Below are 26,764 nucleotides of genomic sequence, written 5' to 3' on the forward strand. Positions count from 1 at the left end.
TGACTTTTTCTCCTCTTTTGAAACAATCTTCCCCTGAAGGCTGTGATATTTTTCACTGACAAAAGATCAATTTCAAATGACATCACTTCTGTCATTAATTTCTGAATACTAATAATCCAATTGTATTTACTTCAATATCGGATGGACATTTTTTCCAATCTGAAGCATGGAAACACGTTAAGATATGCAGACCCTGCATCCTCAACTTCTTTGCTCTTCTCCAAAGTGCAAAGTCCCTTTAAAGTGCAAAGACAGACCTGATTGTGACAGAGAGAAAAGTATTGAATTAGTCTATACAGAGCCATGGGGCACTCTTAACCTTTTTCAGTGTTTTTTTCCTCCATCTACAGTCTAACACCTTGTCCTCGATTTCTGTTCTCAACTTTATCCTATCCTCTCATTCTGAGCAGGAGCTAGGACTGGCCTCTCTCCAGGTCTTTATCACCTAAAGTAGAGGGCCAGTAGACAATTACCCGGGCCTCCAGGGACTGCCTGGTGCACACAAAGTAGGAATGGAGAGTGAGAGCGAAGGGCTAGCCGAGGACCGGTGTTGGACCTGAAAATAAATGAAATACAAGTGGTGCTATTGTAGCAGTAGCCTATGCCTTCCAGCATTTGACAAAGATAAGGCCACGTCAGCAAGTGCTGTTGTCTTCTTTCCAAGGAAAACGGGGTGAAGAAAGGTGCTTTTTCTCAACAGCCTGCCCGCATTGACCTTTTGAATTGTCCTCAAGGTGCCTCGGAATCAACTGCCAGATTCGCCCAGGAGAGCGGAGGATGAGTGGACACATGAGGGAAAGAGGAAGGAAGGAAAACGGACACTCTCTGCATGTCTCAATCCTAGCTGTCTTAATGCATTATCTCTGTTTGCAGTTGAGATATGGAAAGGCTGCTGGAGATGGTGCCCTGATGTGCAGGTGTGTCGCCTATTGCTCCTATAGTGTTTGCTAGGCCAGCGGCTGCATGGAAATCCCTTTTTATTTGTGTCTGTTCTGCTGCTGCATACAGGAATTTGATGTATTGTGGTGCCAGCATTACGGTGCCATCCAGCATGCGGCTGACGGATGACTGTGTTATGCCAGACCGGTCAGCTATCTCTTTCTGGAATGCCCCGGTGGCCAGGACTCTGAGAGCAAACAAAACCTGGACATGTGGAGGAATAGGCTAGTACCTTTCTGTTGTCCTGCCCAGCTGTGGCTCCAGGGTGCGGCTGAGATCCATACGAATGACCCTGGGCGGCCAACAGCACATTATCAGCCAGCCATCACTCTCAACAAAAATATCTGTACAGTCATGAAAGATGCTCTGTCTCCCTATGGCATTAACCAAGCGCCCCTCCAACAGCAAACACACCTTTAATAAGTTAGGTTGGCTATGGGCTCATGGTGAAATGAACAGCATACAGTATGTTCACAATTAACATACTCAAATATTAGCATACATCTACCGGTGAGGTTACACAGATAGCACAGTTTAGTTTATATTAACAGCCTGCTAAGCAATTTGTTGTTAATATGAAGCCTGTAACAACAGAGTATAAAACTTTCTAAGTAGAAAGCTCTTCAGCTTGTCTTCCCACACATGCTTTCAAACACACACAGATTTAGATTAAAGCAAAAGAAAGCAGAAAAAAAGACGACTGCTATCATTTTTGTGGAAACATTTGTATTTAAGATTGTATCTGATTGTACACACATTTCATGAATGAAGACAAATGCCTTACGGCTATTGCATAAAAATAACACATGGGTAATTCTTCTCAGTTGCTACTCAAAACAATTCACATAAGGTCTGCATCAGTGTTCTACTAACATATGTGAGGCATTTACACATTCGACTCCTCAAAGCCTGACCCTGGTTTCAGTGTAGCCCGGGCCTGGAGGGCTTCACCCCAGTTAGCTGTGCCCCAGAGCAATGATGGCTGGGCAGCGACAAGAACAGCTTCAAAAGCAGACATCCTCCTATTCTGACAGTACAATTGCATGAAAAAAGATTATTGAATTTTCTCCCCTTATACTGTCAAATGTGTATGTTCATATTTTAATTCAACATGCACTGATCCATGTGACCTTCTCCATTGGAATACTGCAGCTTATCTTGGCCTCAGCCTTAACCGGCTCTTAGTGTCCTGCCTCTTCACACCCCAGGAGGATGAAGATGAAATGGAATGAAGTAGCGGGGCGCCATTAATTCATTTCCTGTATCCATCTTGTCAAATAAGAGCTAAATTTAACATTGCTGCAAAAGACTGGCAACCTGTCCAGAGTGTCTCCCTGTTTCACCAAATATATTCTGTCATGGCCTCCAGTTCCAGCCACCCTACAACCCTAAATCAAGAGTAAAAGAAAAGCAAGAATGAGTGAATGAATTAGAGAATGAAAGAATGAATGAATTTGCTTTCGTCTCTGTAAAGTGTCACACAAGTCATATTGTACCTGCTAATGAGAGACCTGACATCCCAATTTTTCTCTGGGGGAAAAGAGGACAGATGGAGGAACGTTGTGTCTGAGATATGCAGAGCAGGGTGGAGACAATCCACGAACAGGGAAGTTCTGTGATTAGATTTTCATTAGCTCCTTGTTATCAATGACTGATCCCATTAAAATGTCAGCATGGTGACATGCCCCTGTGGTAAACAGACAGGCTTCCGGGGATAGAGGGCGCAGCCGCATAATAACGCAGGCCATGGTCTGGTCATCCGTCTTGACAGGAAGCTAATGAGCTAGTCATGAAAGGAAACGAATGGCAGTCGGCAAATGCTGATATCCCTGCCTGTTAAAGCACTTTGCCACACACTTACTAAGAATTATCTATTCAAAAAAAACATAATTGTCACACTACATGCACTTGAAAGATATTTGTAGTTTCTACAGCTCCATTCAAACTCAACATTGCAGTCACTTAATTGCATGGCTTTAGGCAGATCTGCCAGCGTATTAGAATCAATAGTGATAAATCAGCATAATAAGCCATTCAACCAAAACAGCCCTATATACAATCTGCTTGTTCTCTCTGCACCTCTCCCCCTCATGCAGACACACATAGACACACTCAGACATGCAAATACACAGCTTTCTCATACACACATGCGCGCACACACAGACGCGCACACCTAATCTAGAAATTCCTGTCAGAGTGGTGTCAACAGATGCAATTTAAATGCCCTTCAGCATGCTTTTTAGTAATTACTCTGCTTGTTTTAAAGAGCCTTCACCAGTGCCATCAGCAAAGTTGTCCACCCACACGATCTCTCCCCAAACTCTTAAGCCCCAACAAACTCAGCCAGCATTTCCCCTGGTGGATGTTAACATGTTTACACTCCTCCAGCGACAGAGCACCTCTGTGGCTCTGCAGATGTTTGTTGTGGGAGTATGTCACCACATCCGCTGCCATTGTGCGGCGTTAATGTACACGTACCGACTCAACGAACGATGTGAAACATCGCACTGCCTGGTGGTGGCATGGCACTGTATAGAAAGAGAGATTGTGTCCACTGCATCACAGGAGGATTTCAGAGGCTGATGGATGGGCAGGTGCCAAGTTCAGACCAAAAATGAGGCCACTGCCTAGTACCAGATAGATAAATCTGAGTCAGACACTGATAGGCCACAGAGTCATCATAATGACAGGCAGCCCGGTGCCAAAGGCAGGAGGCTGCAGTTCCACCCATCCCAAAGGTGTAATGTGCTTGTGATTAACTGTCAATCCCCCAGTTTGGTGGGCAGACGCTCTGTCTCAGTAAGAACCACTCATCAGTTTGACGGCTACCATAGCCCTGACCTTGGCCTCCAGAGAGACTGCTGCTGCCATTTATTAGTCATTTTTTTAGGGAATGTCAACAATTCATAAATTGGCATTAAGGAATTAGTTTCTTTGCATATGAACTGCGATGTGTTTCACTAAAGCAGCGAAGCACAGGGCAGCCAGGTGTAGCGGGTAGAGGGTAAGGATGCCAGACACATTTTTACATCTGTTTACAATGGGAAAACATTAAATGCTAAGGATGACAGCAGTCAGCCAGTCACACACAACTTATTTACAACAAATTGTACAAGTTGGGGTCAAGAGCTCAACAACACTGCAACACCAGACAAGCTCTGCCAAGAACTTGTCCAACACTGTGGAATTGATATTGGTAACAATCTAATTTAATGTGTTTTTACAAGAATATCTATGGCTCGACTGCACGCCTGACAACTGTTTACAGTCACCATGGCAACAACAAGAGTTGCCGCAGAATGTCATGATCTTCCTGTTTCATGGATGAAACATACAAGCTTTGGCGTGTGGAGAAAGTATTCTGTGGCACTAATGTCCTCAACACCAAATTTTATCACTCCATGTTATTTACAGTTTAACACTATTGTTGTGTTTTATAGACTGCTACCCATTCAAAATGATAGCGCTCTGGTCTTGTAGGTCACAATCCTTCTCCCCAGTGGTATTTAAAAGATGGTGCATGAATGCCCCGTGTCCTCCTAATGTTATGATAGGACACGCTGGCTATCACAAATATCAAACCTGCGACCATCTGGTTGGGGGACAGCCCCTCTGAGCAACAGGCCACTTAGCTGCTACTGTACAGAGATGAAGATCAGAAAAAAAAAAAAAACCTGACAGCCACAAACAGAAAATTAGAAAGTCGGCATTTAGGTATACAATGCACACAGTTTGTTCCTGCACACACACAAAGGTAGAGGAAATCGATATTCACAGTATTCTCATGACGTTTCATCCAAATCAAAACAACAAAGCGCTGCTCAGCGCCTGTGGTTGTCACTTGATGAGAAATGCGTGTTGTTTGAGAGGAAACACCTGCTGTGTGCCAAGATGGCTATGTGGAAACACAACAGAATACTATTATAATGACACAGTGCACATAAGATAAGTTTAATTAAAAAATAGATTATAAATTTGGCCACAAAGAGTAGGGGTGTAATGATTAATTCAGTGCAAAAAAAAAAAAAGTCCTTAAACCAAATCCCCAGCTAGTGAACTGTGCATTTAACTGAATAGATGTTACACCAAAGACTCACAGCCTTAGTATAAACAATTATATATACAGAATGTGTATCAGATTCTGCACCATTAGACTGTAGAAACATGTAAGGATGACATATACCGATGTAAGTTCATAAAATCCTAAACCTAAAATCCTAACAAAAAAAAAAAACAAAAAAAAATCCTTTGCCTGGCTAAAACAGCTGAAAATATAATCATTTCCTGAATTTCCTTCAGGATCAATAAAGTTTCTGTCTATCTATCTATCTATCTATCTATCTATCTATCTATCTGTCTGTCTGTGTATGTTAACAGTCATCTTCTGTACCTCCCACAGTTATCACCGTCCTCCACTGCTGGGGATGAAAAATCACATCCAATACAAGTGAACAGCCGGGCACACTTTGAAGTTTTTCTCCATGAAAAGGTTTCTGTTTTCCAGAGCTTGGCAGAAACTGTGCTTTGCTGCCTCTGTTTTTGTTTAACCTCCTATCGATTGCTACCTCCGCTAGCTGTGAGCACAGTGAATTTTTTCTGGTCCTCTTTGTGCTGCCTGTCTGTGCTGTGACATCCTTGTCCTGACACTGTGACTGGGAGAAGGGAAGAAAACGCTTCAGAGGCCAGACAGAAATCCAGCAAAGGCAGCAAAGCAGAAAAGCAGCAAGGCGGCCAAGCGGGCATGCAGCCTTTGTTTTCAGCACACGACCCTTGTTTTCAACGCTGCTCTTTCTCTAAATATATTGGGAACTAATTGAAACAGGGAGTAAAATTTTTCTCTCTTGTGCTCCTTATGACTCTGGCTTTCTCCTCCTGCTGTTGTACTCTCTTGTCTCCCCTCAGTTTTTTCCCCCCCTAGATTCTCTCTCAGGAATAAATTCTGTCTTCCACTCTCATTCGCTCTTTCATGAGTGCTCCTTGTGGGAATTAATTAGAGCCGGTCACAGATGAGGGGCTAGGCAAGGTCCAGTATTGGAATGTCTGTCCTCTGACAGGGTGCAAGCCTCTCAGACATAACTGATGGTACAGCAGCTGACACAGAGCAAGGCACAAAGAGCCCAGATAAGCCCACTAAATATTCTGTGCATGGTGACAAAACTGTTATTTACTTAATCTGCATTTGGATCATACGGCCTCATAAAAATTCATTAGGAAAAGCAGGTATACTGTCTTTGTATTGTATTGTCGGTGTTTCGTGGACCGGTCTGTGTTGTCTGCAAGCCATGAGGAAATTTTATGCACGCTGATTTTTGCAAAGTGATAAATCTACAAAATGCCAATGCAACCATCTCCAGAATTTGTGTAAAAGCACTGTATTTTCCAGATAGCTCACTTTAACATAATCAATAAATCACAGCACTCAAAAACTCTTTTTCCCCCAACTCTTCTTCTTTCTAAATCTCTGTGGACTACCCAGAGTCTACTTCCACTTCTCCCACTCGCTCTTTGTCTGTCAGTGCTTTTATCTGCACCTCTTGCTTAAAACGGATCAGAAACTGTCAACCACCAAACTCTGAAGAGCAGCAGCATGGCCATTAGGCAACCATGGAGACTGCCGTGCTCGCTTTCAGAGGGTTTGTGTGTGAGCAGCTCTGAAAAGCCCTGCCAAGCCCCAGCCTTAGGGAGCTCCTGCAAGCGCAAGGCCCCATTCCTGCCTCTACATCCAGGCTGCACTCATCAGCCAGACCTCAATCAACAATAGAGCCAGATGGACAGAGACCGAAGAATCCACCGGCTGGTTCTATACGGAGCCAAGAAGTATAGAGTTCAGAAATAACTTTGTTAAGCCATAATGCCGACGTTTCACAGTTTTGAACAGGTGCAGAAGGAGGGATCTACCTCAGGTGGTGCTCATAATTTTGAGTTGCTTTTTAGGCTATTTTTTTAATCCAGACAAGCTTTGCTGAACATGCGCACACAAATACACTCCTTAAGATTTATGCAATGGGCAGCTGAGGCATTTGAAGCTTAGGTGCCTTGCTTATGGGCTCCTGCAGTTAATTTCCCTGTTCATATTTTCCCATCCAGTTTTGAATGACAACTTTCTCATCAAATGGACATTTCTAGGATAGGATATTGTGGATCAAACTGTACATGAACAAAAATTTTATATACAGTTTCATGCAGTGCATTGATAAATCCTTAGATATCAAACATACACTGATGTGTTGGTGGTTGATCATATTTTATGTTCATGCATCATCTTGCAATGTCATGCACACATGATTTTTATTGATTTTTATATATTTCAGTGTGAGTTATGTGAAAACCTAGTGGAATATGAAATTTGGAAATTTCCAGTTGCACAGGATATGAACATACAGTAACAGAAATATCAAATTCTATTCCAAGATACTACTCAGAGAATGGTCATCGCCAGTCTAATTCGCAAATGCCAATTAATTTGTAATCTCTCAATCTTAGATTTGTCTGACTTCCAGGCTAGTCTTGGTGCATTCCAACAACAAATATTCAAAACATAAAATATAGGAATACCAATCTCCCAGTAAGCTAAACCTTATAACTATATAAACAGAGCTATACAAGACAGCATGCTTGCCTACAATATGCTGCTCTGTTTTTTAACTTTTGCTTCATTTGTTTGTGGAAGGTGCTTTGAGCTGCATTTTTATGTATTTTGTTGGCTACAGTGAGATATCTGAGTCTGTATCTGTCAATATTGCTTGCTATATATTTCAATTGACAGGGGTCTAAAAAAGAACTGAGAATATGCCCAAGGACATGTCATGCTTTCACACAAAAACACACACACACACACACACACACACACGCACACACACAAAAACACACACACAAACTTGTCTTTTCTTCACTCCTTTGCTGCACTGAAGTTCTGCTCTTGGTCTCTCTCCTGAACTGTGAGTTGCACTGAGCATAACATCAGCCTGGTCATATTAATGAACTCGTCTCAGAGAATAACAAGGACAAGAGGAGAAATTTCTTAAGTTTCACTCTAAATTACACTATTACCTTGGGTAATGCAGACTATTATGTTGCCACAAGCAATGCGCCTTCATGTACACACTCTGGCGCAGTCATTTTATGTAAATACGAATAGATTATACCAAACAGAGTAGCTACAGTAGAGCATATAATGACTAATAAATCAATAGGCCTACTACTTTTCTGGAAACTTAAAATGATTTTTCTCAATGGAGACAAGTGGAGGTTTGGCACACATGCCTGGAATTTTCTGTGGATCGTGATTGCAGAAAAAAAGCAGACTCATATTTCCTCAGGCGTCTAATACTGTATGCACAGGTACAGTTTTACCTGCTCAGCATATATTATGATGAAACAATACCACAATAAAGCTCTGAATAATATTCTGCTTCTAGTTTTCACACAACCACAGATTCGCCTTAATCACCTCGCCGCCATGTTTGGTGAACTGACATCATGAGGGGGATTAGACAAGTCAGCGCCATTGACTCCAGTGTTAAAACCCTGCAATAAAAATGCTACTTCAAGAGTAGTGCTGAGTGACATGACATAGAGATCACACTATCATAATTTAAAACCTTTATTAAAAGACCTCAAGTGTGTTTAACTGTCACAGTTTTCACGATATAAAACGAATGAAGGCAAATGGCTGCTCCGCTAATGGACTTTCATTCTAAGGCAATAAAACAATGGTAAGAAAACATAACTCAGCTATGGGAAATGTTTTATTGTAGCTATTACATTCATTTCCATCTGTGACTGTGAGTTTTAACACTGGAGCGTATGGTACGTCCATGTCTCATCCCCGTCATGATGTCAGTTCATCAAAAATGGCGGCGAGGTGAATTAGGCCAATTCTGCAAAAGTTTCAGTCTTTTCCATCAGTCCTCCAATCTTTCCACAGTTTGTGGATAGAAGCCATCCTTTACAGCTAAATTCAGCTTTGGTTGACTTTGTTATCAAAAAATAGGATCAGTCCCAAAGTAGATGGCTTACTAATAACCAAAACAAAGCTACCCGGCCATCTGCTTGCTGGTGTGCGCTGTGTTTGGAGAGCTGGAGGTCTGATGAGACAAAATGCAGAGCATGCCTGAGATGAGCAGAGCAGACTGTACACTCGGCGTGGGTCTGAGACCTTCTGAACCTCCCAGGGTGCGCGGTCTCCACGAGCTGAGGCCGCGCAGAGCCGCTGGGAGCAGGGGGAGGAGGAGCCTGCAGCCAGAAGCATTACAGACGAGCCTTTGAACTGGTGAGTCTGCTAAGCCTTCATGCTATAGATGTCAAGAAGACGATTTGCAGCTGCAGCCAGGGACCGTAAACAACCGTGTCTGCTCTTCATGTTCACATGGATGGACACACACACACACACATATATATACATAATAACATACTTACTCTAAATAGAAATAAACACATACTGGTACATAAATGCACAAACTTATGTACATACAGCAGCAGATGCACAAGCTCTCACACACGTCATACATATATAAACAAACACACACACAACACAAACCAGACAAGGTAATTGCACTATACCAATACAAATGCTTAAATGCGGGAGCTGATTTAAGCCTTTCCTTAACTCGCTTCTTCTTTGAAGTGTTCTTCTGCTGCTCTTGGTGGTGTAAGGAGGTTAGACTCGCTAAAGCCCGTGGAAACAGGATTAGTCCAGCCCTGCTTCCTAATTAATTGTCGGGGTGTTTGGCTAGTAAATCTTGGTTATCTGGCCCTAATCGCAGCAGGAGATAGCACGACTCTGACCCAGCTGCTGGAATATTTAACAGTCCATGCTTTCTGTAATCAAGCTCAGAGGATTGCGGCAGGAATATCTGCTTTATTTTACTCCTTGCCTAATTCAATTAAAAAGATAGGCCAGTGCATTTCATTGCAGAACTTATGGAGCAACATTCGATTAGACCCTAATTGGCTAGCTGTATTCCGCAGCGAGTCTGGGTGTTTTTGAAAGAACTTTTCTTTATTACACTGGCTATGAGAGGGCAGAATTATGAGAGGAGACAGTGAATCACTGAAAAGGTAGAATTAAAGCTTGTCTCAGTGCCGAGGAGCTGAGGTTTGGTGGTGTGGATACGCATGCTAGTGTACTGTAGATGTGTTGTGGGACTGGTATACTGACAGACATTTGAGTAAGAAAAGAGGCCTTCATGCCCACAGGCATATATGCCTACAGCTATGAGCAGAGGCCAGGAGATGAGCAATAGCTGCAGATGTGCTGCTCCTGCCCCTGCACAGACAGCCTGCCTCTCCTGAGGATAGCAGCCGTCGGCCGAGATCTTAGCCCGGCATCGATACTCCCTGCGTCTCCTGCAGTAGTCTGTGTGAGTAGGCATTTATAATGCACCAGCCAGAGTGCAGGAGCAGAACTGCCATGTCATCTCATTCTTAATATCACACTACCACCGGGTGTGAAACAGCCCTCAAAGAGTAACGGAGAGATGGAGTTAGAGATGAGAGGAGAGAGAGTAAATGAGTAAGAGATATGCCGGGGAGGAGCAGAGATACAGGTGCAAATATGCAGTTCTTGCGCAGCCTGGGACCAATGAAACGGAAGGAGTGTGTGTTTGTGCATGTGTGTGTGTGTGTGTGTGTGTGTGTGTGTGTGTGTGTGTGTGTGTGTGTGTATAAATAGGTAAATGTGATCCTGGACTCCCAAAAAAGGCTTCAAACAAATTAGGTTAAGCGATGTGCAAATCCCACAGCTGTTTGTGGGACTCGTGTAAGAGGTACCCAGCTGTGGATCACAGACTGTCCCTGCCATCTCAAAGAAAAAAAACACATCAGAGGATGAGAAAAAGCAACTCCGCCTCGCTGCAGGAATCATGTTTCATGTGAAAGTCTCTCAAACATAATGTTTCCCACAAGTTGGATTTTGAAATTCCCTGTTTTCACTGCAATGAAAAACATTATAAGCAAGGGGTATAAAAGAATATGAGTTTCCTCTGAAGTTATGATTATGGCTTTTTCTATTGCTCCCTGCAGAGAGCGTGGCCCTCAGCAAGGTGACAAGGAAGCAGCCCACACAGCAGTGGGAGCTGGAACTTCATAATTGTACTGTCATAATAAAACTGATGCAGGGTTTCCAGAATTCAGTTTATGGTGTTGCCTCAAAACCCACAACTGACAACAAGGAAAAACAGTGTATCCTCCAAGCATTATTGCCTCTTGTGTTTCCTCACAGAAAACAATTACTGCATACGCCAGAGTTAGTTAGTATACCTACACACATGCATGCATGATAGTGTTGCCAGTTTTTTTTTTTTTTTTCCACGCAATTTTTCAGCGCATGCAGTTTTTCCTCATACATCAGTCATGTTCCCATCGTCTGATATTAATGCCTCAGCAAATGCCGTCAGACAGCTGCTAGTGGAGAATCCCCAGCAGTCATTAATTGTAACAACCTGGGAGTGCACCTTCGGGGGACGTGCTTCAAGAAGGGGCCCTGATATAGCTAGCATCACATGTGTTTCTGATGCTCTGTGTTGTTGTAAAGATATTCTGTTGGCAGGGACTGCCACATGGAAATTATATTATAAACTATCCATGCTGATTATACATGTGTTCTATACATGCATATTCTAGTCTATAGATATTTTGCACATATGTGTCATTATACATACAGTCTATGCAAACGTTCAAAGGTAAAAGATCTACAGATACTGTATTAATAGATTCAAGCATATTTATTTTGCACTACTCTTATAAGGTATGCAAAGGTTTTTTTTTCTTACATTCTCTGTATTGAGCTGTTTATTCCATTTATTTTTCTACAGATACATATTTTTCTCTACTGGTGTTGATAGGTATGTTTTATACTTTTGTTACAGTGCTGTGTCTGGATGACCTGCTGTAACACAAGAATTTCCCAAGAATTTAGGATCAATAAAGTGCATCTATTGATCTATCTATCTACCTGTCTACCTATTTACTTTCAGAGCAACTGTGAGAATTCAAACTTTGGTTCGTGCAGACTTGTAAGACCAGGCTTTGATCATGATCATAAAAAAGCATGTTGCAACTTGTTATGTTATTCACACTCTGTAATTGTGTTGGTAATACTGAGGGTGGGAGGTACTTGGACAGATGAGAAGGAGGTACTAAAAAAAGTAATGGCTTGGACTGTGGAAGAGGAATCAAATGGAGTAATCCTACAGATGCCATAAAAGCACACAAGGCACCACTCAAAACGAATATCTCTCATTTCAGTGCCTGCTGTAACCTCTCTCTCTCCTCTTTCTTCCCAAACTCTCCGTCTAGCCTGACATTTACAGAGTCATAGCTGGAAAAAACTGTTGTATCTGTACCAGCTCCAGTGTCAGAGAGGCTCCTTTGTTCCTCACGCATATAATCTCCTTAGACATATTACCATCCCTCACTCTCCAGTGACAAGTGAGGATTCCCCGTGCCAGTCAAGCTCTCTCATCGTAGCAATTTTGTGTTTGGAGGTGAGAACAAAGAAGAACAGGAGAGTCAATATTCTGAAGGACAGAAAGTCAAATATGGCATAAGGGCAACAAAAAAAATCACAGGAGTGAAAAAAATACATTATTTTCCTTTCACCTGTCTAACTAAGATCAATGCTGCTCTCCACATCACTGTTACTCATAAAGAATTACAGCAATATGTTCAGTTTTTGAAAGATTGGTCTATTGGTCGACATAAACCTAAACAAAATCATGCATGTCTCCCTAGTATATTATTCATGCCATTGCTCCACATTTACTATTAGGAAAATATTACATTAAGTGGCTAAATGACTATCTAGTAAGAAAACTGACATTTTGGAGATAAAAACTTGTTAGTGGTTTCTATTTTATGGCATGTAAATTTATAGATTTTAAAAAATGAAATATTATGAACTGAATGTAGCTACAGGTTATGTATATACAGGTTAAGAACCATTTATTTATCTGGCATGCAGTGATTCTCCTGTTGGCCACCACATTCACTTTCTTACCATAAACATACTGTATTTCATCAGTTATTCATTTTCACACACATTAATTGGACTTTCCTGGTATGAATTCTTAAAATTAATTAGCAATTTCTACTTTCAGTCAAACTGTAAGCTCCAGTGCCCAGAGACAGTCAAGGGCACCACCGTGGAGTTACATATATTAACGTTGTCTTGCTAGTTTGGCTTGGCGCGGAAATAGCTGGATCCTTTTGGAGATGATTCAGCATTGTTGTTGTGGAGTCACGGTACGCCGACTCTATTCCTTAAACCACACACTGGAGAAGATTGTCCTTCATTTTCTTAAAATTTACTCCTGCCGGGCTTTTGTGTGGCTTGGATAATGACATAATTGCCACTGGAAGCGGCTACTGGAGGATGAGCAAAACAATGCGAAAAAAAAAAAAAGACCTTAGAGGGCTTTTTTTAATGACACCAAAGCCTGGCTGGCTACTGTTCGGCCATAACTCTTGCCGGGTCAGCCAAGGACTGCACAGTTGGTTATACTCTGTTAAAATTACTTTCATGATGTATTTCAATGTTTTATAAAAGGACAATGTTAATGGACAAATTACAAAGTTGACATTGATCCCCACAATCAAATATTCATTTTTTAAGACCCGTTCCTGAATTCATTACATCCCTTGGCATCTCAATTCCTAACAGTCAATTCACCATGACCTTGGTCGAAGTGAGAAATCATCCACTCAGGGATACTTCTAATAGGATGTGACAGCTTCAGACCGAGACAGTCTTTTCCACATTCCAGCAAAAGAGGTACTTTGTACAAAAAGTTATCGAATTGAATCAAGTCAATGATGAATTACAGCCATTTTTTATCTCTGTTTCTTTTGTCTGCTTTGGTGTCCACTTTTTACCGAAACCCCTCATAAAATCTCATCTAAAAGGCAATAGGCTTGTCATATGTGTTAATAGGGAATAATAAAGTTTGGTGGAGCCTGAGAAGCTAATTATCGAGACTCTGGTTAAAAGCACGGGGAAGGACAGCATACTAAACAGAGTGGCACGTCGGAGAAAGAGGCAGGACAGCCATTTTCTCACTCCGTCGCGTTAGGACAGCCATCGTGACAACACAGCTTAAATTATTACTGTTTCTAAACTTGCATTTTGTCATCACACTGGATGTTTTATTTATTCTAATTCATTAAATCCATTTCCACCTCTCCCTATTTTGCTCTTCATTACCTGTGAAAAATAATAAGGAGCAGTGAAGGAGGAGAAAATATGGTGAGGAAGATGAGGCCTATGTGATGCAGACTATTTTATATCCGGGCAGTCCAGTCCAATCCAAGTATAAGACAGACAGCCAGGAGAGTTGTGGGCCACTGAGACCTGATATAATATATTACTTATTGTGTATAATTCAAATAGCCATCCATCTCCAGTGAGTCATTCTGCTTGCATCAGGCCTTTCACATTCATTATCATATCAGTTAACACGATTAAATGCAAATGGCTCCACCCAGAAGCAGTGCCTACATATCAATTACCAACAGTGTGTTGTGCACGACAAGAATTATTATGGTAATACGGCTGAATTAAATTGCACCTGAGTGGAAGTATGCGGACGAGATTCGCAGGGAGGAATGAGGGAGGAATCGGGAATGTGAAAAAGAAGAAAGAAATGTTTTGTCCCCACCTCTCCATACTCTGAAGGACCCTCTTGGCACTTCATGATAACACGGTGTCTCTAACCAGATGCTGACTCAAGTGGATCCTACATCTCGAATCAATGTTATTCCAACAAATGGAGATGAAATAACCTACACTCAGACTCGTCCTGTCAAATGGATTGCCACCCACTACATCTACAGAGAAAATATAGTGAAATCATTAACATGTCTCACAGCAGAGGAGATGGAGGAATACAAAATGCTGCTGATGCTGTTTGTGAGGAAAAAACCGCCTCTGTTCTCTTATCAAGTTCTGCTCACCTATTTTACAGCAAGGACATTTTTCAGAATATAGACACTTGCACTCCACAATGAGATACCCACCATTTGTAAACAATCTCACTTACTCAGCCAAAGCGACTGCTTGTATGAAAATGAGACGCAGAAATATTATCCAGAAGATTAGACAACTGGAATAAATACAAAACAGACACATTTTAGATGATTCACATATCTGTGCTTTTAAATATTGACTGATGAACATTTATTGCATTTTGGAGTAAAGAGCTTCATAACTGTGAATTTTTGAGAGGGAAGGTGTGAATGGGTACGCAGGCTGCTTTGTAGGCACTGCTGTATATATGATGCCATTTTGTGACTCCTTGAAAGCTCGACCAGCTTCCCGATGGGGCCTCTGAAGTGTGAGCGGGGCTCCCGAGGGACACAGGGCACTGCATTTATAACCAGTTGGTAGTGGCTTCACACTCACAGAGGAAAACACACTACACGGAGGAAAACTTTATTTCCCCGTAGAAAAGCAGTCAACCTGGCAATGAAAATAAAGCATACACTGGAGAGCATTGCCATTCAAACAGCAAGTCAGCAAGTTTGCAATAATAAACGCAATATTTTTATCCTGTAGTGAAGTTTAGTGTTACATATTTACACCTTTTTCCACTTCCCACTTTCCACTCTACTCAATGTTTGAACTTTTATTTATTTAATCAGAACGCCACTTTACTTTGACAATAATTATACTATTATATTGATTAACATGCTAATAAAAAATATGACTTCACTGACTTTTATTTTAATAAACAAAACCTGTTTTGGCTATGATGAAAGACACATTTTGTTTTGACAATGTACCTCACCTCATTACAATGAAATGTATTAATTTATGCATCTTAAAGATTTATTTTCTGGCAAACATAATGAGTCTGACCTTAACAGCACAGCTGCGTGTAAAATCTATTTGTTCTATGTCCTGCTAGGTCGCATTACCAATAACGTGACCCAAATACTGCATGTCTCATTCTTGATCATGTGACCCGTTCCTTGTGTTTCAATTTCTTTTTTCTGGCAAAAACTCGACTGCAGTGATTTTTGGCCTCTGGCCCATGAGCCACATCCAGGCGACGACAGACAATAAAAAAATTATTTCCTAGGGATATTGTATACTCAAAAAACGATTATTTCACAGGTATGACTGTTAGCCAAGAAATCGTTCAGCACATGCAGGAAACTATACACTACATGGATGCACGTTGCACGTGGTAGTTGGTTATGGGGGAAAGGTATGGTCTATATTAATCGATACACGTTTACTAAAATTGTTTGGTTCATTATTAAAGGCTTAAAGCGTGATAGAAAGCAAATAATTTACGTGAAGATTAGTACTGCAGCCCTGACTCTGTTTTTGTGACCTAAGATTAGCAATAAGAGCATCTGAAAAAAAGCTGACATTTTTTCTCTTAATTAACAGAGTGTAATGAAAGTCACAAATCTGCACATGTCTCATAAGCCTGTGTTCCCCACACTCACAACACGGCAGAGATGCTTTTCCTCCTATTAGTGCAAAGGCTACCAAATGTCCAAGAATGCAACAGGATTGAATACAGTCCTTGAAACTTTTCTTTAATTATACTCTCCTTTCTATTCATATGCAGTAAGAAACCTCAATGTATGCTGATATGACTTCCTGTCAATGAAAAGGTCCATATTCCTGCAATCTGTGAGTATTCAGAGAGAGCTGCGGAGCAAAATCCGAGCAAAAGAGCGGTACAAAAGTGCGCAGAGGTGAGGAAACATTCACAAATACACACCGCTACTACTATCCACACAAGGCACACCTACAAGGCTTAGGCCACACTCCAGCTCATCGAAGGGAGAATACATGATTAGGAGAAAGAAAAAAAGATCTTTGAGAGGAAGGAAGGAAACTTCAAATATTCAGAGAAAATGTTCCATGCCAGTGGGCAGAAGTAGAAGCGAAGTAGAGGTGTCTTTTAAGTTCATTCAAGTGTTGACATTTGATTCACACAGACGCTTTACACTCAGTTATGCGTTTGCTTTTGTGTTTTCAAAGTAAGAAAGAAACGGTAAGCCCAAGTTGGATATGCAGCCAGAATCTGTGGGAAATAAATGAGCTTGATTGGTAATAGCTAAATCCTGTACTGAACTCAAACATAGAAAGGACGACCAGCTCTGACCAGATGTGAGAAGGTGCTGCCAAATGATGTGGATTTTAGGCCCTGAAAAGGCGCCACTCTTGTTCACAGTATAGTATTTATTTCACTGGCCATGTTAAAAAACACAGCAAGGCCTTCTTCAGATTGTGAAGGCCCTCTGATCATCTGAAGAAGGTCTTGCTTGCTTACTTGATATGTGCCAAAGCATCATGACCTGTTATTCACAAGTAGCCAATGAAATAATACATTAATAACAAATACATATATTTTTATTGTGAGCAAGAGTAGTACCATCTGAATGCATTACATCTCATATGCACTTCTAAATAGATGAAGCCCCTCACTACATCAAAAACCTTATGTTTATGTAGTGTATATTGGTTTGTGTAAATTTGTTAGGCTAAATGTTTTATTGTACATTTTTATATTGTACAACTTTTATATTGTACAAATCTAATAATGTACTTTTAATATGTTATATAACTTCTCTCAATCTACTTGCTCAGTTGCTCACCTCTTTATCAAATTGAGCTGAATTGTGCACTGCAGTACCAACAGTACAATGCCACAATAGTAGCCAGTAAGTCAAACAGATCCAATTATGTGAGTGAGCAAAGCCAAAATTACAAATTTATGCGGCACCTACATAACAGGCTCCAGCTTCGTTCCTGCTCTCACCCTCATGCCCTTTTTCATGAGCTGAGCCATTATCATTCAAGTGACCGGACGCTTTATTTCACCTGGGTTATGGTGATCCACCTAGGAAGTCAGTTTGGCTGCTACCCTGAGTGTACTTCCCGAGCCTCAATTATGTTGTTAAACCGACAACCTTAAACATAAAAGCCCTCCAGTTGTCCTGCTAAAGTGACATTAATTAGAAAGACACTGCAGCCAAAAGGGAGCTGCTTTACCACACTTAGCTATCACCTACATGCGGGCAGGGCCGTGTGAGCAAAGGTAGGACAGCGAGAGAATCAGTTGCGCAGCCTCCTGTGGGTAGACTACAGGGATCAGTGACTGGCACAGCTCAGCCAGCGCTGGAAGACATTCCCAAAGCTGCCACTCCCATTCACATAAAGGTTTCCTCTTCGGAGACGGCATTGTGATGACTCATGTTTGCTACTTTCAAAAACATTTTAATTAACTCGCCTGTTATACTTTAAAAGCTTGGATGAAATGCTTAGCATATCTGAGATGCTTTAAAAGGAATCTTTGCTTTCAGACTTTTATACAGGACCTTTAATGTTAATAGATATTATGCACTTTGACTTGAGGTAATAAGTCCGCAACAATTTATCCCTCCAAGCCAGTGGTGTCCAGCCCTCTGCCACGGTCGAGTCTACAGATTTCCATCCCAACCAAATAATAAAACAGCTGATTGTAATGATTAGTTCATCCCTGTCTGGTGGACGGTGTGTTAATTGGTGAAATCAGCTGCTGTTGTGTCTGTTTGGAATGAAAACCTGCAGACTGCATTTTCCATGGCACAGGAGCAGACACAAATTGCTTTGAGGGAACACTGGCCCTAAGTACCCTACGCTGCATAAACACCTCCTCTGTGAGGAAAAAAAAATCTTCCTCTCACCAAGAAAGATGCACTGTCATCCCTGAAAATAAAGCACACTCCACTTTATCTTATCTCTAATTTTGTTTATCAGTGTATGGTTTTAGCCTTGAGGGAAAGGCCACGCTTTCCCATAAAGCTGATATGTTGCTTAAGCCATTACATGTATATTAAGATTTAGTCAGCCATGGCTTCAAGCTCCATCTATTTGCTATTTCACGTCACAGAATTTAAAAGGACACACTATCATCTCTTCTAAAACATGATTCCTATCTACTACGATGAACAGCAGGAAAATACTTCACTTCAGAGAGCAACTGTGGTCTTTCCAAACAGGTGAGGACGGCTCAGGCTGTGCGACAAACGGGTTCATCATCTATGGGCTGCTATGAAATCTGACATCCACAAATAGTCTGTGAAAGCTTGCAAAGAGGTTTTGCCTGTCAGAGCTCAGATGAAACATTCACTACAAGATCATTGTATTTTCTTGAAAGCATATTTCTATTTAACAACATATAGAAAAGGCTGCATAACCCTCATAGTGATTCAAACAATTTCATGCAAAACTCATTTTTCATAGCATGCAAGCTGGTTTCCTAAAATAGCTTTTATTATTAGTCATAATTTGAGAGAAATATGCTTAGCAGCCCAGTGGGTTTTATGCTGGATAGATGGATATACAGTATGATTTTTCATTTACTTTTAAATTAAGTGTCTAAAAACATGATGCATTATTTTCTTTTACATGAAAACCATACCCCGAAGAGAGGAAGAAAAAAATCCTACTCCTGTGCAGTGGCACAAATGATCAAGTGCTACAATACAGCTCAGAATCTCTAACCCTTTTAAGGGGGGTGGGGGCTGGTTGCCCCTTGGCCTGCCTCATCCTTTCATGAAAGTAGATGAATCTAGGGTCACTGTCAGTGACACACACACACTAACATGCAGCTGGTGTGAGGCTGAGGCCAGGGAGGGGTGAGAGGTGACAGATAATAAAGGCCAGAAGATATGACATTGCCCTCCACAGCCGACTGCTAGAGGGTGTTGGAGATACAGATGGAGGACTGTCCATGTGTTTTACTGTATGAATTATCCCTGCAAAGGTCATTACATTGGGCTTGCAACTACAGTATGTGCCCATTGACCAGGCTCTAACCCCAAGACAAGGCTCAAAGCCGTGCTTCATGTAATCCTGTAGCCAGCTCAGACCTGAGTGTCTATTCAACAGCAAAGTCCATTCAGAGTGACTGTGGGTATTTGTGCAGAGATCCATTGTACAAGCAGCTCATAGACCAAAAGCCAATAACATCTTAGTCCATTATCTTAGTCTATTTGAAAGATTACTTTCAAGGCGCGTGAGGCACTGGATTGCACAGCAGGCAATGACAGAAAGGGAAGGTGACAGCAGAGCATTTACAAGATTAGGTTAAGACAAAAAACATGCCATATTTCATCACTCATTTCAATTCCTAGTGTCAATCAGTGGGGGACCGAGCAGCCATTTGAGGATATCTGGTATGACTCAGCTGGGAGCTAAAGGCCTAAACTCTGCACAGAGAGTCTCACTACAGGGCACTGAGGTCATCAGCTGAGCAGTGTGTGTGTGTGTGTGTGTGTGTGTGTGTATGTGCGTGTGTGTATTTGTGTTGCTCAAGGGCACTTCAGCCAGAGCAGGCCACTCTCTACACAGGGTGTTGAAGCAGGAACTTTCAGTGTACTGAAGGAAAATCCACCCTCTGATACTCCAACAGTGTTAGATTATTAATTTATGATGTGAATTCCAGGAGATATTTTGAGATTAAAGTTTGGTAATTTAGTTTCTTGGTGAACCCACTTTACCTCAACCGGTCTCGTTTATATCTACTACAGTTAGTCATTTCCTATGCCTCCCAGAATAACTATCGACAACCTCCAGAGAGGGGAGGTGGTTCTCAGTGTTATATATGTGTAGGTGGAAAGAGCAACAGCACTCGTGATGGTGTAGTAAGTTTTTAGAGTTGAGAAAAACACAATGGAGAGAGGACAATGCCATGATGTGCCAAGCTGGTGAAATTACAAAAAAACTGTCAGGAGGGGTGTTGTATTTCACAGGCTACCAACAACAGATGCACAAAGATGCAAGCTGTGACTGCATTGCATGATGGTCTATTGAGGCTTCTGTCAGTGGACAGATTGGTATCTCTGCAATGAATTTCTCCCAGTAGACTGCCATTGGCAGAAAATTGTGGCTCAAGAAAAAAGCCCTTTCTTTTTGATTCTGAGGGACTGACATCAAGACCCGATATTTACTGTTGATGTTTCAGATGGCTGAAAAATTGTCTGCTACCAAACTCCAGTGTAGCTGAGCTGGAATTATCTCAACATGATGACATATTGTTTGCATTTCACCACTTACCTCTGGGAATGAGAAAAATATACCACCAGCACATTCCAAAATATGCCAAGACAACAACAACACAATATGGTCCCAAAAAAGGCAAGATACATTGCCAGTTACTGTTTTTAAGCAGTTTTAAAGTATTAGTGTTTAAGGTTACATTTTTCTCTTGAGACCCTGTCTGCCATGCTTTAAGGGATATTACAACAGACACATAAGTCTTCACAGTAATGAATGAGCCTTTCACAAAATGAGGCAGAATTGACATGCATGCACGTGCTTCTTTGCAAGGTCATCATTCTGGAAACCTGACGTGTTTCATTAAAACAGACCAAAAAAGGACTAAAGATTATCAATAGCAACCAGACATCTCACATCCAATTCAAAATAAAAGCGAGTGCAGTAAAATGGGCCATTCTTATTAAGATCTCACTGCTTTCTATCCTTTTTATCGACACTCCTTTCTCTTTCATGGGAACAGTAGTCTCTAATTTCTCCTGGGAGCCACGAGCTGCTGCTATCTCAGCTGTGTTTACTAATCTTCCCTCGACACCAATTTCTCAGCTCCAGAAAGTTAATACTGGTCCAATGTAAATAGCCTTATCTCATAAACTTGTGTTATCCCTCCACCTTGGCTGCCCAGATGGTGGATCGTGAGGTTCCCAATGTGATATATAGGTAGAAGTCAACACAGTGGGATTAAGTGGGAGAAAAAAAAAAAAAAAAAAAAAAAAACTTCCTGTGCCAATATCTGCAGTAAGGTTATCTGCCTTAAATAACACAGTGAAAATGTCACGATGTACCCAACTGTCAGACACTGTTCTCACGATACAATGACACCTGCAATTTAGATGAATAACATAATACACTTGCTGTGTTTCCAGTGTGGGCCTGAAGGATGCACAGATAAGAAATTGAATATATGTCTCTTGGAACTCTGAACTGGTCGATAGCAAGTGGGTGCTCAGAGTCTGTTGCAGTCCCATCATTTGCAGAATACAGTACCTGCCTTATTCCACCTGTGCTATTCTGTTCCGTCACAGGCCCTGGATCCCTGTAAATGTCGTGGCAGTAAGTTTTAATTAAACCCGAAGGGAAAAGTATTAATTATCCCGTCGCCTGCCCTGAATTGGCTGGTGGCTGCAGGCAGATTCTCACTCGAATGCTGATGATGTGGAGGTGAATGAGGTGCACTTTAACAGTTTGGGATTAAATTCAGGATTTATCAAAATTCAGAATTCTATTTGTATAGAACCCCAGGGACAGGAAAGCGTTGTAGTCATATATATCAGAATCACACATACTCAACTTTTTAAAGTAACACCACTTCTCCCTGCAGGAATTTTTAAAACCATTTTCAGAGGCTACTCTGACTGATAGTCATTTTTTTTCCAGATGGGCGAGGTTTTCGCTGAGGCTCACCATTAATTCTTTTTAAATGATCTCTCTAATTATTTGTCCTCTTGGTTGCATCGTATCTTGTCATCTGTACATCTGTTCATCTCTTTATATCTGCTGCATTAACTTTGTCCAATTAACTAATAATGTGTCCTTCCTGTCTTAAAAGCTTGTTGTAATATTGCTGCTGCTATTAAATGTGCGCTGAATGTCTCAGTCACTGTCTATCTTTCTTTCTCTCTCATGAACAATGGACATTTTAACATCTTCCCACAGAGAGTTCCAGTTCCTGTTATTATATCACTGATCAACTGATTGTTTGATAGATTGATTACTCACACCGGAGGGAGGCCACTATTATAGTCTACAAGCATGTCTACAATTGTAGAACAGTTTTAGTAGCGAGCCCACTGCTGACACTGATATCTGTGCTGAGAAGCTGAAACAGCACCATTCTCTTTCCCAGTTCCCTGTAGATATTTGTTAATGCAGAAATAGAGGAGCATCTCATAAACTATGCATGCCACTCCCTGTGGCAGCCACCAGCGGAGAGGATGCTAGTAGGAAAAAGCAGGTTTCCATTTGCCCTGAGAGCCTGGTTAACATGAAATTATCCCTGAGGTTAGCAGGAAGCAGACACAACTGGGGCAAAGGCTTGATTAAAGCACATGCTTCGTGGACGTTGGACATGCAAAGATTGATTTGCATATACAGTAGATACACATTCCTGACTTACTGGCTGTACCTGCACAAAATGAATACCATTAATTTCCCAACATCATGGACTATTTAAATTCCAGTCAAAAGCGGCGCCCTGGCAGCTCACCTGGTAGAGCACGTACCACACATGAAGGCTGAATCCTCAATAAAACCCCCCCACCACCCCGCAACACACACACACACACACACACACACACACACACACACACACACACACACACACACACACACACACAAATCCTAAAAAGCATTTACACTCTTTAAAACCTGGAATTTCTCATTTACATTGCCTTCCTGGTGCCGTTTGGTGTATGGTGTATTTTTTTATTCTGCAGCTAGCTAGTCAAACGTGAGTCCACTTATTTTCAGTACAGCCACAGTGGTGTTTTAATAAGGAAAAAGTTTAATTCAACAATCCAAACTAAAAGCACTAGAGGCCAGGCTTCAATGTCAACCTCGAGAAATAAATGAGCAAGGCGTTCTTTGCAGACAACAGTTATAAGCAATGTTAAACTCACATAGAGGGAGAAATCCAGCATAGAAGAGGGAGAGCACACGTTTTTCTTAGATTAAGCTTCATTGTAGCTGCAGCTATTCTCGATGTGCAATGTATTTGGCAGTTTTACCAAAAACAGAATTACCCCCTAGAGCAACAAAATGGCACCAGAAATGCAATATAAGTAGCCAATCCCCATTTTTAAACAGCATTTAAGTATTTTAGTGTTGCATTTTCCTTAAAAAAAAAAAAAAAAAAAAAAAAAAAAAACTAAACACGTAAGCACTAGCACAGACACCAACTGCTAATCTATCGCACAAAAATTACAGGTGCATTCAGTCACGTACCCTGTAAAGTCTGACTTGGTGTGAAAGTATGCCCAAATTGTGAGTCAGCTTATGTCTACATGCCTGCAGACATAAAACTACCCAGCGAGAATGGAGTCTGAATAGCTGTCTAATAGCAGCGATGGAGAGCAGAGCACTCACCCCGCAGGAGGTCAGAGCTGACATGAGGTGAACTGTGTGTCCGGAACAGCTGCCAGTCAAAGTCGTCCTCCTCCCCCTGGGTGAAGTCACACAGATTAGGGTCTGAGTCCTCATCGAAGGTGCAGCCGGCCGCTGAGAACACACAGAAACAAGTCGATCAGTGAAACAAACATTTATTGGCAGAGATGTGCTTTGGATCTTCCTAAAGAAGAAAGTAGTAGATGGTGATTGGATTCATGTGAGAGAGAACTTTCCCTTGACACAACAGTGGGAGCGATACGTATTGTGGCCTTTTTTGTGCATGCGGTTGTATCTTGTTGCAGAAACATGAGCAAATTGCCTGTATTATCGACAATAATTATTAAAGTGATATATTTAAACATCAGATCAGTTGATGATCAGCATCAGATTTCTTGTGATACCCCATAAAATACATTATTAACCCCTTAAAGTTTGAACAAATTCACTTGATTAGTTAGAGCAAATTGAGCAAATTAGAAAGAAATGACCAGAAAATTAGCAAGAAATTAATAAAAAGTTCCAAGAAAATGACCAAAAAATTAGCACACAAAAAGTTTTTAAAAACTGGATGAAAATTTAAATTGAAATAAAAATAATAAAAATAAAAATAAATAAAATGAATTCAGAGGATTAACTCCAAAACTAAAAATTACAATAACAACACATGTAAAATGTTAAGCACTCAGACGCCTCCCTCTGCAAGCACTTTAAACACCATCAATCCAGCATCACTGATCACTGATTCTTGTCATTCAAAAATAGTTAATTTTCCAAATTTTTGTTTTTTGTTTTGTTTTGTTTTGTTTTTTACTATTTTAAGAATAATACATACAATAATAATTTAAGAATTTGCTAATCCCCTCTTTTCCCATATTTTTGAAAGAAATCAAGTGAATTTGGGTGAAATAAAGCAGAGCAGCGGAGGTTGTCTTTTGTTTTCTTTAATATTGCGATACTGCAATACGGGGAAAGCAATACACCAATAATGTCGCAGCTGCTCAGTGTAGGCTCATTGATTCAAACGGAAACTCTTGAATAGTTCCACCCTGAATTTGCATAGCATGACAAGGTGGTTATTAATTGGTTTGTCACCTTCCCCTTTACGGTTAGAGTGGCAACGCAAAACAAGTTGAAAACAGGATGTACAAACTAACACTGTCTGTCTCTGCAGGGATGTCTAGGGCGCTATGTCTGGGTTTGAGAAGAATCACACACTCACACTCACACACAGGCTTTCTCAGTACTTTTCCACTCCAAGGACATCAACATGTACTGAGTTCAATGAGAAAAAAAAACACACAGCATTTAATGATTTTCAGTGATTAATGGCAGATAGGCATGTTAGTGAATTGAGCATTAAGCACACTTTAATAATAAAATTCCCTCACAATCTCATGTGGATTGTGTTTCTGATCTTCCCTCTGATGTTCTTCCCAAACAGTGATATATATCCACACACACACACACACACACACACTTCACCCAGGCACCAATAAGCCACAGCCCAAAGTGCACACTGACCGTCTCTTAAACTCTATGAAACATGTACAGATGCACACAAACACTGTTTAACCAAAAAAAAAAAAAAAATTCAAGTAAGGAGCTATAATTACTTCAGACTCAAACAAAAGCACACGAATCCTGACAAAATGCGATAACTGCCCCAGCATTTGATGAGAACTTCCCCCTCCCATAAAACATACACAAACAAGACCATACAACCCAATCCATACACGTAGACCTGTACATATAGCAATAATGTTTTTTCAGAGGCCAGGGACCCAGGGGAATGTAGTAATTATTACTATACCTCACAGCCTGCTATTTCATGTGCCAAAAAGCTAATTTTTTCAAATTATATTTAATAGCTATGGCTTTTATGGCCCTTGGGCCCTGAATAATGTGCTTCAGTCGTTGCTCTCTACATCTGTTGCCATATCTTACATTAGCCCATTGGTGTGAGAATTAAAGGCCAACAGTGGGCGGTTCAAACAACCCAGTCACATGACCAGAGTCTTTGCCAGTAATAACTGGAGCAAGACAGTAAGAGACACGACTATCTAATGACTGAAATAACCATGAATGGGTCCTGAAGGTGACCCCTGTGGTCTACTGCTTTATTACTGCTCATTCTTCTCTCTAATCTGCCATTAAACAAATGGTCTCAGTGTGACACGCTGCCGACGTGCAAGACAGCAGCTTGTGTCAGTTATGATTCATAATTTTCGTTTTTACTACTGTTGTACAGTGCAAGCTGCGACTTCCAACAAAACAGATTATTAGCATCGCTGTGTCAGTCGGTATGTTGCAAGCCAGATGAGACGGGGGACGCGGGAGGGACGCTGTGATACTTTCCAAATAAGGTGAAACATAAGGAAAGAGTGACAATGTACAGTAGCAGGTGCTCTGTGGTGTGAAAGGTTCAAGTTAGTCCTGGGTGCTCAACTTCCTCCAGACGGTGTATTCACTGGAGCACAAAGACAGTCAGGGTGCCCTTGCCCACAGCCTCTATTACATCACTCTTACACCTTCTGTGATAATACGATAACACCAGAGCGTATCTACCATCATGTAAGCTCGGCCCACTGGGTAATAGCAGCCGCCGACCAACAGGGGAGGGAATGTGAGTTTCTCCCTCTAGGTTTGATTTATTGCCCCGTG

General features: G+C 41.2%; 1 protein-coding gene across 5 annotated transcripts in view; it reads right to left on the minus strand.

Annotated features, from left to right (window-relative positions):
• ptprub (protein tyrosine phosphatase receptor type Ub) overlaps positions 1–26,764 on the minus strand; it is a 157,380-nt gene that overhangs the window by 83,440 nt on the left and 47,176 nt on the right. For all 5 annotated transcript variants that reach the window (XM_030073318.1, XM_030073315.1, XM_030073319.1 and 2 more), the window contains exon 2: positions 24,083–24,214. In XM_030073318.1, coding sequence (XP_029929178.1) covers positions 24,083–24,214 — 132 coding nt within the window. The remainder of the gene's footprint in view (positions 1–24,082; positions 24,215–26,764) is intronic.

The sequence above is a fragment of the Myripristis murdjan genome, chromosome 16 (assembly GCF_902150065.1).
Source record: "Myripristis murdjan chromosome 16, fMyrMur1.1, whole genome shotgun sequence".
Lineage (NCBI taxonomy): Eukaryota > Metazoa > Chordata > Actinopteri > Holocentriformes > Holocentridae > Myripristis > Myripristis murdjan.